Source organism: Myotis myotis, unplaced genomic scaffold (genome assembly GCF_014108235.1).
Source record: "Myotis myotis isolate mMyoMyo1 unplaced genomic scaffold, mMyoMyo1.p scaffold_m19_p_4, whole genome shotgun sequence".
Classification (NCBI taxonomy): domain Eukaryota; kingdom Metazoa; phylum Chordata; class Mammalia; order Chiroptera; family Vespertilionidae; genus Myotis; species Myotis myotis.
In genome coordinates, this window is record NW_023416346.1 from 117,619,005 (window position 1) to 117,631,469 (window position 12,465).

General features: G+C 48.1%; 1 protein-coding gene across 1 annotated transcript; it reads right to left on the reverse strand.

Moving 5' to 3' along the window:
• Positions 1-1,676: 1,676 nt before the first annotated feature.
• On the reverse strand, positions 1,677-3,983 carry LOC118653612 (transcription factor SPT20 homolog). Its single transcript, XM_036304243.1, has one exon. The coding sequence runs from the start codon at positions 3,981-3,983 to the stop codon at positions 1,677-1,679; it is 2,307 nt and encodes a 768-aa protein (XP_036160136.1).
• Positions 3,984-12,465: the final 8,482 nt, after the last annotated feature.

Consider the following 12,465-nt stretch of genomic DNA (forward strand, 5'->3'; position numbering starts at 1 on the left):
AGTGCTCAGGGGCTACAGAGATCTTTTGGGTGATGCAATGTTTTCCAAAGAGGGATGGCGGCAGCAAACACTACATTAGTGAATGCCACGGAATTATACACTTCACACGAGTTGTTTCTTATGCGAATTACATCTCAATAAAAAGAAAGGAAAAAAGACAACAGAAACGTTCAGGCATCTTTTGAGGCCATTGAAAGACCCCAGAGGCAGAAAAGAGCTGAGGGAGCAGGACTGGGGAACAATTGCTCCGTGAGCCAGGAGAGGGAAAAGAAAGAGAAGGGGGCCAGGTTCCACTTCAAACTCTAACAAGGCCACAAAAACTTGAAAGGCAGCTGAGCCCGTGTGGCTCAGTGGTTAGGCGCCTCGCCATGAATCAAGACTTCACCAGGTCGATTCCCAGTCAGGGCACATACCCGGGTTGCGGGCTGGATCCCCAGTGGGGGGCCATACAGGAGGCAGTCAGTTGTGCCTCTCATGGATGTTTCTATCTCTCTCTCCTTTCCTCTCTCTCTAAAATCAATAAAAACATATTTTTTTAAAAAACTTGAAAGGCAAACCAATAAAACTCACTTCCAAATGGTTCGTTATGTACATTTCTGCTAAAGACACTACACTCTGAAAACTAGAAATGATTTTATAAAGGGAGGAAACACGACATCCCAGAAATGCCTTTTCCCGGCCTTGGTTGCAGCCTGGAGGAAGAGAGCTGGGCTCTGTGGTGGGCGCCTAGGGCACAGTCTTTGAAAGGCCTCTGACACCGCCTCTGCCCGCAGCTATGCCCTAGCCCTTTCTGCACATTGGGAGGTCTCCCATGTCCTCCACATAGGGTGACAGACATCACTTTTAGTACTTTTAACACTTTTAATAAACACATTTGTAAACACGGAGGCGCCAAAACCACTTGAACTAAATAAGCAAATACTAAAGTACATTCTTCAGAAAGATGTTGCTAACATTTCATAGGCCCCTTCCGTATATATTATGTACAGTGAAACCATGTGAAAGGCTGTGACCTTCCTGTCGCCTGCTACAATATGGATGGACATCATACTAAATGCAAGAAGCCAGCCAGAAGACACTTACTGTGTGACTGCACGCACGGGAAGTGTCTAAAGCTGCCGGACTCAGGTAAACACAAACTGGCAAGCTGGCTGCCAGGAAATGGGCCGCTGGGGCTCAGGGAGGATCCAGGTTCACTTTGACAAGATGAAACAATTCTAGGGACCTGTTGCACAACACACAACTTTCAAGGGCTCAAGATGGTACAGTTTAAGTGGTACAGTGCTTCTTCACTCAGCAAACATTTAAAAACACACTCATCTTGGTAAATTAATATAACTTCATCAGTATTGTAAAGTTAATTGATTCAGAAAAACCACAGGCTTCAGGAGGTTAAACTGAGCCAAGTGTGAATTTGATACACTTTAGAACATTAAAAGAGAAATCACTATGACAACAGCAGTGACCAAACAATAATGCAAGCAAAACAATCCCAGGTTATTAAATCACTCCCACTTCTATGTAAAAACTACGGGGTTGTGCCTCAGTGTGCAAACTTTGCACTTCTTAAATTGAAAATACTGACACATTAAAATACCCCAGAATGAAGCAAAAACTCAGAACTCACTTTGGTAGATGCTCTTTTGTTTTTCAAAAGAGAGAACACAGGGCAGGACTCAGCATTTGGGAGTGCTGGGCAGGCCTCCATTCTCTGGGCCTTTGGGCTGACCTGCTGTCTGCCCGCCCCCAGCTGGCTGAGCTGGTTGGACTGATGCTGTTGCCACAGCCTGTGGGAGATGCACGATTCTCCCCTGGGACTGTGGCAGCTTCTGGAAGGCAGCCGGGAGCTGGACCCGCAGCTGGGAAGGCCTTTGCGCAGGCTGAGACAACTCAACTCTCTGGGACTGCAGAACACTTCCTACTCCATTGAGGTTAGTGACAGCAGCTTGAGGAGCAGACAGGCCTCTTTGTGGCCGGCTGGATCCCTGCACACAGGAAACCTGCACCACGGGCTGCGGAAGATGAGAAGTGGGGGGCTGCTGCTGCAGCGGCTGTGGAATCAACGGGTAAAGCACCTGCTGCTGCTGCTGGGCCTGCTGCAGGATGGCCGAAATATCCGACCCCTGTGGGACCCAGAGAACCTTTACCGGCCTGAGACTTGAAAGGTTTCCTACCACATACTGAACACCACCTGTAGGAGCCTGAGGTGCAGCCGGCCCTGCATTCTTTGGCTGGCCTCCTGAGGGCAGGCTGCTGGGCTTCACTCCTGAAGGAGCCCTGGCCCTACAGGGAGAGCCCCGAATGGGGTTGCATCCTCTCACCACAGTCCGGATGACGCGGACAGGGCCCAGCAGTTGAACGACCTTGGAGTCATCAGAGGAGGCCTTGACCTGGATGACCGGGGTTGCTTGTGATGTGCTGGCAGAAGTCACGGTGGCTGTAGGAAGTGTGCGGACTCGCTTCACCTGCACAGCAGGTTTCTGGGGAAGACTTGGTGGCTCCCAAGCAGGGGCAGGAGATGGAAGCTGCGGAATGCGAATGTGGCCTGCCTGCTGTGAAGTAAAAGGCTTACCCAAGGAGCTGTTTCCTGAGCTGCAGGGAATGCGGATGACTGGCGGTGCGTGTTGGCCTCCCTGGTCCTGTGCTGCAGACTGAACTGTCACGGCCGAAGGCTGTTCTGCTGCTCTCCCTGGAGAAAGCTGGATGAGACTAGGGGAGACACTGGAGGGCTCTGCCACCCTGACTGCACATTTGTCCCTCTTCACCAATTTCTTGGACTCCCTGGTGGCTTTCCTAGCACGAGTCTTTGACCCAGGCCTTAAACAATAGGAATGGTCATCTGTGTAGCAGTAGGGGCGAGGTGTTCGTCTCCTACGTCTGACTTTTTTAGGTGACCTTTCTCCAGAGATAAATGGATCATTCTGAGACTGCATGACGGTCGGCTTTGTTGTCTGAGATGGACTGTCACCCTCACATCCAAACAGAGAATCATCTTCTGCCTCAGAGTCTGGCCAGATTATTGAATTTGCATCATCATATTGGAAAGGCCAATCTTCAGCGAATTTTTCTATATCCAAATCAAGAGGGATCTGCAAGTCAAGGGCTAGTTGTTCCCACATATCTACACAACTTTCTGTGAAAATTTCAAGGTCATCCTGATCTGCTTGGCTTTCTTGGTCAGGAGCCCATGCGCTTAGCTCAGGAGGGGGTGGACTGCAAGGCAGCTCCTGCTGTGGATGCAGGGAGGCTGCAGAATAGTCCTCCTGTAAGTTCCTTTCCATGGCAGGAGTGTTCATCTTTTGCTCATTACAGACCAGCTTGTTTTCACTGCAGGCTACTGATACAGAAGGATCAGGACACAGGGGCTCAGCTGCAGCTAAGATCGGCTGGCTCTCAAGTGAAAGTCTGTCTTCCTGGGCCCGTGTCTGGTTATTGGTGGTTATGGACTCTGTATCGGAAGCTAACGTCTGCATCGCGGGGCGTAAGAGAACATGCCTCCTTTCGTAACGACAGCGGTCCACGTTAGTGCACTGTCTAAAGTCCCGCACTTCTGTGATGACACACCCGCTCTGAAAAACGTTAACCCGAGACCTTTCCAGGACATCTACCATATCAGGACACAGTTGCCCTGCATCCAAGTAGTCAAGAAAGTCCCGTTCCTCATAGGGCAGTCTAATGATCTCTGAATAGAGTTCAGTGTCTCCCGTTATCATCAGCGAATACCCCTCCTCGCCTGGGTATAGGCTGACCACTAAACGGGGCAAGGACTCCCGCCGAACAAGCATCTCCAGCAAGTTCACATTGCGCGTTAATTCCTCCGTACCTTCGGGCTCCTTCCCGAACTCCTCAACATACATGTCATACAGCTTTTCATGCAGAGATTTTTCCTCAGCGAATGAGGCTTTCCTCTTAGGAGGTCTCTGTTGGGCGCTTTCAGTGCCACACTCTGCATGGTCCAGAGCGCGTTCTAAAGCTCTTCGCATTGTGACATAAAGCGGGGGCCCTAAAAGTAGAGAAAACGTAAGTGCGCTGTCGCACGGCTGCCTAACCCGTCTGCAACATCGATGTATCGTTTCTGCAAACGCCGCGACGCGACAGAGCGGCGACCCGCTTCACCTCACAACGGCCACCAGGCACCCGCCGCCCACAAGGCCATGCCCGCCGCCCACAAGGCCATGCCCGCCTCAGCGCGCCCGACCCATCTCGTCCACAAGCGGCAGGGACAGTACTCACGCCGGGAGGGCCGCCTGTCGCCTGTCCGTGCACAAGCCGCGTAGAGCCGCCGCCTCGCCTCGCCTCGAGGTTGCAGCCTGGGCCGGAAGTGGGGGGGGGCGCCTGCTCTCCTTTTGGCGCCAAGGCTGGGGGCCAAGTGTGCGCATGCGTGCACCGGCTGGGGGGCTTTCGCGCCCACCCTCTGCGGCCCTGCAGCTTTGCCGCCTCAGCCCAGTGTCGCTGCGGCCGCCGCCAGGGGGCTCCAGGCCCGAACCCGCACTTCCTGTTGTGGTGCCCTCACTTTCCCCTGGACCCCTAGGCCAGGCGCCACCCTTGGTTGTGCGTTTACACTGAAAAGCAGGCACACCAAAGCAGACGCGACCAACACACAAACACACACTTTTGGGTGCGGCTTAATACTACACACGGAGTTTCGCGGGAGCGCAGTTGTTGGCAAAGTCGCGGGAGGTGCACTGCTGTTCTTGATAAGCGCTTCGTCACGGATCGGTCACTGTTCTCAGAATCGCTTGTCGCCAGTGGCAGGGCTGCTCGTGGTGTCCCCAGTTTGCACACACGCCGAGGGGTCCGCATGTGTGGCGCCTCCCTACGTGGAGGCTTTGGGGAAGCATTGGAAGTCATTGAATCTTCCAGCCGTCTCCCGCCCAATGGTTTCATACAGATGTGCGCCTCGCAGGCGTTCTTATACACAAGTACTTACCTCTTAGCTCCCCATGTATTACATACGTAAGGACGTTTTGTAATTTTTTAAATGTATTGTTATTGATTTCAGAGAGGGGGGGAGGGAGAGAGTGATAGAAACATCAATGATGAGAATCATGGGTCAGCTGCCTCCTGCACGCCCCCTCTGGGGATCGAGCCCGCAACCCGGGTATGTGCCCTTGAGCGGAATGGAATCCGGGACCTTTTAGTCCGTAGGAGGACGCTCTATCCACTGAGGGGAATCAGCCAGGGCTTGTAATTCCAGGGCTTGTAATTTTTTTAAACGCATGTGGCAGGTAAATTATATTGTCTATGAATTACAGCTCAGGATTAAATTGTTTCTTTTTTTTAAAATATATTTTATTGATTTTTCACAGAGAGGAAGGGAGAGAGATAGAGAGTTGGAAACATCGATGAGAGAGAAACATCGACCAGCTGCCTCCTGCACACTTCCCACTGGGGATGTGCCTGCAACCAAGGTACATGCCCTTGACCAGAATCCAACCCGGGACCTTTCAGTCCGCAGGCCGACGCTCTATCCACTGAGCCAAACCGGTTTTGGCTAAAGTATTTCTTTTATTTCTTGCTTTGCATCCGAGAGGGTGGCGAACTGTTGCTCAGTGATGGCAGGTAATTTAATTGATTGCTGTAAGTCAGTGGTTCTCAACCTTCCTAATGCCGCGACCCTTGAATACAGTTCCTCATGTTGTGGTGACTGCTAAGCATAAAATTATTTTCGTTGCTACTTCATAACTGTAATGTTGCTACTGTTACGAATCCTAATGTAAATATCTGATATGCAGGATGTATTTAGGCGACCCCTGTGAAAGGGTCGTTCGACCCCCAAAGGGGTCGCGACCCACAGGTTGAGAACCGCTGCTGTAAGTGCACACCGGAGTTGCAGTCCCGGTGGTGGGTTTGGGTGATGTGGAGTCTTAGAGAATTATTGGGACATTGTTTTTGCGTTACCTCTGTTACTTTGAAATCTGCCAGCCTTTTGGGGCAGCTTTTTTAAAGAACCTCTTGATGCTTATATGTAGACAGAATGAGAAAATGATATGTGTAGTGAAGTCTCACAAATGAGAAGAATCCCAGGCAATTTGGTGCAACTCCTGAATTACACACTATTATAAAATAAATGTGCATTTTCAATCAATAGCAATGATGATAATTATATACATAGTAGATACAGTTTATTGAAATAGGATTAAAAACTCCTCGACTAAGAGTTCCTTAAAGATGACCTTCACTTGGGAATAGATAAGAATAATTTTCTTCCGGCATATCAATTGTCTTGGAGCAAATGTGCACTTGTGGAGTACCTCAAGGGGGCTTGAAAGCAGTTTAGTTTCTTAACTCTTTTAAACATCTTTCCCTGACTCTCTTTCTTCCCGTCTACATGCTCCACCTTAGGCGAAGCATAAGACGGCATAGCTAAATCATATTTTGCTATTCGATAATCTAAATATCCAACTTTAAGAAAGCCCTAATTATTGAGGTCAGCATGAGCTCTGACCCTCATTCAAAGCACTGCCTTGTTCTCTCAATTGAACACAGGAACTTAGTTTCCAACCTGACTCATGCAGGCTTCTCACCAACCATGATCGCTTTCACCTTCTGTCCCCGGGAACCTGCTGAGTGTTGGGTTGAAAAGGGCCAGTCAGTCTGTAACGATATTCCATTTAGGTGGAGAAGCCCATTAGACAGGCGAAGCTCTGCTTTCTTGTTGGTCTGAACTAGACACTGTTGGATTAGAAGTGGCACAGTGGCCCTGTGTTTGAGTCAGGTTATCCTGCTAAAACTGACAGAAGTCCAAGGCTTCTGCCGGCTGCTCCTGGCCGGCAGACCAGCCTTTCTGGCTTCTTAGCCTGGCACAGGGGGTCCCAGAGCACCAGCAGGAAGGAGACACCCACTCCCCTGGTTGTGTGAGTCCCATGAGGTCAGTGCCTCACATGCTTCACTTGCCCCACCTTGTCCCAGCCCTGCAACTAGGCCCCCCGCCGCCTGGGCCTGCCTCCTTCCCACCTCATCTCTCTCTCCTCTTTCATGTTGCTATGCTGTGAACAGTCACCGTGCCACAGACATGCCCCCTCTGTCAGGGCTCTGTGCCCTTGCAAAAGGCTGTTTCCTCTGTGAGAGGCCCCTGTCTGCTTAGCCACTTGCCAATCCCCACCGATCACCGCACATATCCCTTCCTGACTCCTAGGAAGCATGCCTCCTTCTCTCTGCTCTCCTACAAAGCACACCTACCGCGTGCCCTATTAGAGCCAGGCTTCACATTGGAAAGGCTTTGAGTGTTTGCATGGTTTCTCCACACACAGCCCTGGATTCCCTGAGGGCAATGGGTGCACCATTTCCATGACTGTTTGGTCACCAACTGGGTTACTATGGGGTCCAAGGTTGGCGCTCTGGATTGAAGGAGTAATTGACTCCCCACTCTCAGTACCTCAACTCAAGACTCATAAACACCTTGTGAAGGAAATATCTCATCCTCTCTTCACAGTGAGAGCAGCACCCAGCGCCAGGTCTTCTGACTCTGGGGCTGCACTGACTGTGCCAGGGTTTCTGGACCAGGTCACTATTGACATTTGCTGTGGGGGCGGTTGTGTGCGCTGTGGCGTGTCTAGCAGCATCCTGGCCTTGCCCACTGAACGCCGGTTGTGATCACCAAAGTGGTCCTGATATTGCCAAGTGGCCCCTGGGGGGCAACGCGTCCCCTGGATGAGAACAGCTCAACCCCCTGCTCTGTAAACCATGGGTGTGTTTCCTAGCTGCCACCCAGTGTGCGTGTCACTCAGTGGACAGGCGTATCTGCCCACTGCGTCATGGGATGTGCTGGCTCTTCAGTGGTTGCGGGGACCGTGTCTGAGGTTGGCTTTCCCCAGGAGGCGGACCCTGACGAGGTGATGTGAGTGCAGGTCGTTTGGGGGTCAGCTGCTGCAGTGCTGCTGAGCGCAATGGGAGCTGAGTCAGGGACCGGAATGGGAACGAAGACAATAAAAGGCCACCGCAGGCAGCTGCTGTGGACCACTGGTCCCTGCTGTGGCCTCTGGGAGACAGGACAGAACAAGCCTCAGGTTGTTTTAGCTCAAAGGCAATGAAGCTCAGGCGTTTATTCATCCACTCCTCTCTCACTGGCTGAGGACAGTCCTGGGGGCATTATTCCCTGTCATTCTGGGTGGCCATGTACGAGAGCCACCCGTGCTGCTGTGGCCCCAAAATGCCCTCATACAGAGAGTCGCAATTATTGGCAGTAAGACTGTCCGTGTGTATAGAATGGCAAGTGCACGGGGGAGATGGGCAGGGCACGGGCAGCATCTGCTGCACCTATGACTGAAGGTAAGTGGGAGAAGTCAGCCTTCCTCCTCCTCCTCCTCCTCCTCCTCTTCCTCCTCCTCCTCCTCCTCCTCCTCCTCCTCCTTCTCCTCCTCCTCCTCCTTATCCCCCCAAGGATTTTTACCATCAATATTTAGAAAGAGTGGAAGAGAGAGGGAAAGACAGAGAGAAATATCAATGTGAGAGAAACACATCGATTGGTTGCTTCCTGCATGTGCTCTGACCAGGGCCCGGCCTGGGGAGGCACCTGCAAATGAGATACATGCCCTTGACCAGAATCAAACCTGGGTTCCTTTGATCCACAGGCCGACACTCTATCCACTGAACCAAACTGGCAAGCGACATTCATTTTTCTTAAAAATTTTATTGATTGATTGATTTTGATTTGAGAGAGAGAGAGAGAGAGAGAGAGAGAGAGAGAGAGAGAGAGAGAGAGAAACATTGACTTTCTGTTCCACTCATTTATGCATTCATTGTTTGCTTCTTGTCTGTGTCCTGGCCGGAAATTGAACCCACAACTCTGTCTCTCGTGGTGACATTCTAGCCAAAAGGGCCATTCATTCTTTTTTTTAAAAAAAATTTTTTTATTGATTTCAGAGAGGAAGGGAGAGGGAGAAATAGAAGCATCAATAATGAGAGTGCATCATTCCTCCTGCATGGCCCCTACTGGGCATGTACCCTGATCAGGAATCGAAGCATGACCTTCTGGTTCAGAGGTCGATGCTTAACCACTGAGAAACACTGGCCGGGCATCATTCTTCATGATATGGATAAATGTGCCATGTACTATATCTGAGCATATGGAGAAGGGAAATTGTACTCTATCCAAGTGAAACGGGCAACTTCATGTGACTTTTTTGTCAGCTATTAAAGCCAACACAGCCAAAAATGGAGGCTCTGAACCACTGCTTTCTTCCCACCGGGAGGGCTCCAAGGCTACAGGAGTCCTGGGCTATAGGTGCACTGATGAGGCTCTGAACCCGGCTGTGCTTGTATTCCATTGTGCATTAGTTGGCCTGGCAGTGCTCATCATGGCTCAGCCATTCCCTTCACTTGAGCTCCCTAATTGCCTGGTCTTATACAAGATCACTTCTTTTAATTACTCTGAATACACACTGTCCTTGGAGCCTTGGCTAATTATAAGGATTCCAACTCCTGCCCTTCCCTGCAGCAGCTTGACATAGTTGCATATGCAGGGAAAACTCATGGCCAGACTAAGGTATACAAGATGAAGACAAGAATTGAATTAATTGCAAGATAATTAACCTACTTTTCTATAGTAAACTGTTTTGTTCCATATTCATTGAGGTTGAGCATGAACATTTTAATTAAGTATAATATGCATAGAGTATAATTTACCTTTTCCAGTGTATAGCTCTGTGAATTTTGAAAAATGTTGTCAATTACTCAGTCACCACTATAATCAAAACCTAGAACTGTCTGGCATGCAAAAAATGCTCTCATGCATATTTGTCATCAATTTCTCCCCCACCTAATGTCCTGGGCAACCATTGATCTGTTTTCTATGCCTATAGATTGCCTTTTCTGGAATCTATATAATAAAAGCCTAAGTGACCATTAAGGCAGAACGACCAGAATGACCGGTCGCTATGACCACCAGAGGGCAGATGCTCAATGCAGGAGCTTCCCCCTCGTGGTCAGTGCGCTCCCACAGCGGGAGCACCACTCAACCAGAAGCTGGGCTCACGGCTGGCGGCTGGCGAGTGCAGCGGCGGTGGCGGCGAGAGCCCCTCCTTCCTCTGTGGCAGCTCTAGGGAGCAGCGAAACAAGCAGTAAGGAGCAGCGAGCAGGTGGGCGGTAAGGAAGGAGAAGTCCCAGATTGCATCCCCCGAGGGGTCCGGGACTGCGAGAGGGCACAGGCAGGGCTGAGGGCCCCCCCCCCTGCATGAATTTTGTGCACCGGGCCTCCAGTGTTATATAAATGGAATTGTAAATCATTTAGCTTTTGCGACTGGATTCCATCACATACATGCATGTAAGATTCATCCAAATTGTTTCATGCATTATTAGTTTGTTTTTTCATTGCTGCATAGTATTCCATTGTATGGATGTAACAGAATTTGTTTATCCATTTAACAGCTGAAAGGTATTTGTGTTGTTTCCAGTTTTAGGTGGTTATGAACAAGGTTGATGTAAATATTTGTATACGAGATATTCTGTGAACATAAGTTTTCATTTCACTTGGGTAAATACCTATGTGGTACAATGTTGAATCATGTGGTAGGTGAATGTTTAACTTTATAAGAACTATTATGAAAGTGGCTGTACCCTTTTGTATTTCCAAACAGCAACATTTAGAGTCCTAGTTGCTCCACATCCTTGCCAGTACTTAATACTGTCAGATTTGGGTTTTTTTGAACCATTCTAATAGTTGTCTAGTGTACCTCATTGTGGTTTTCATTTATATTTCCCTAATTACTAGTGATGTTGAGTATCTTTTTATGAGTTCATTTTCTATCCAAATATGTTTGTTGACATATCTTTTCAAATATTTGGCCTATTTTTATTTGGCTGGTTTTTTTTTTAATATATTTTATTGATTTCTTACAGAGAGGAAGGGAGAGGGACAGAGTCAGAAACATCGAGGAGAGAGAAACACCGATTAGCTGCCTCCTACACACCCCCACTGGGGATGTGCCTGCAACCAAGGTACATGCCCTTGACCAGAATCGAACCTGGGACCATTCAGTCCCCAGGCCGATGCTCTGTCCACTGAGCCAAACCGATCAGGGAGGCTGTTTTCTTATTATTGAGGTTTGAGATTCATTGATATGGTCTAAATATGTCATTTAGGAATATGTGTTTGGCAAATATTTCTCCTTCATCTTTAGCTTATCTTTTCATTCTCCTAGCAGTGTCTTCTCAAAGAGAAAAATTTTATAATATTGATGAAGTCCAATTTATTACTTTTTTCTCTTCTGGATTGTGCTTTTGGTGTCATATGTAAGAAGTTGTTGCCCAACCCAGAGTCACAAAGATATTCTGCTATGTTTTCTTCTGGAAGTTTTAAGGTTGTCCAATTTGAGTTCATTTCTGTATAAGATGTGAGGTATACATCAAGATTCAATTTTTGCACATGGATGCCCAAGTGTTCCCGCATCACTTGTTGAAAAGACTGTCCTTTCTCCACTGAACTGCCTTTACACCTCTGTGAAAAATCAATTGACCATATATGTAAAGCCTTATTTCTGGGATCTGAATTCTGATCCACTGATCTATTTGTCTATCTTTGTACAAATGGCACTCTATATTAATATCTGTAGCCATATAATAAGTTTTGAAATCAGGTAATAATAAAGCTCCAACTTTGTTCTTCTTTTGCATAGTAATATTGGCTATCCATTTCTTGAGGCTTCCCATACACATTTTAGAATTACCTTGTCAATTTCTACAGATTCCTTTGCCTAAACCCTAATTCCACTAATTATCTGTGCACCCTTAAGTAAGTTATTTTTTATGTTTTTTTTTGTTTTGTTTTTATTGCTTAAAGTATTACAAAGAGTATTACATATGTCTCCTTTTTTTTTCCCCGCCCTTGACAGTCCCCTGGCCTCCCCTACCCCCCAGTGTCTTATGCCCATTGGTTATGCTTATATGCATGCATACAAGTCCTTCGGTTGATCTCTTACCCACCCCCCTCCTGCCCTCCCACCCTCCCCAGCCTTCCTGCTGTAGTTTGACAGTCTGTTCAAGGCAGCTCTGCCTCTGTATCTATTTTTGTTCATAAGTTTATAATGGTCTTTATTATCCAGAAATGAGTGAGATCATGTGATATTTTTCCTTCATTGACTGGCTTATTTCACTTAGCATAATGCTCTCCAGTTCCATCCATGCCATTGCAAATGGTAAGAGTTCCTTCTTTTTTACAGCAGCATAGTATTCCATCGTGTAGATGTACCACAGTTTTCTAATCCATTCATCTACAGATGGGCACTTAGGCTGTTTCCAGATCTTAGCTATGGTGAATTGTGCTGCTATGAACATAGGGGTGCATACATTCTTTTTTTATTTGTAAATTGGGGTGGTGGTGGTGATGATGATTATGCTTACTTCACTTAGTTGTTTTGAAGTTTAAGTGATGTTGTCTACATAAACCATGTCCATAGAACAATGCCTGGCACAAAGTGGGAACTCATTGAAGGTTAGCCATTTTTTCCTTCACCACTACCCTCATGA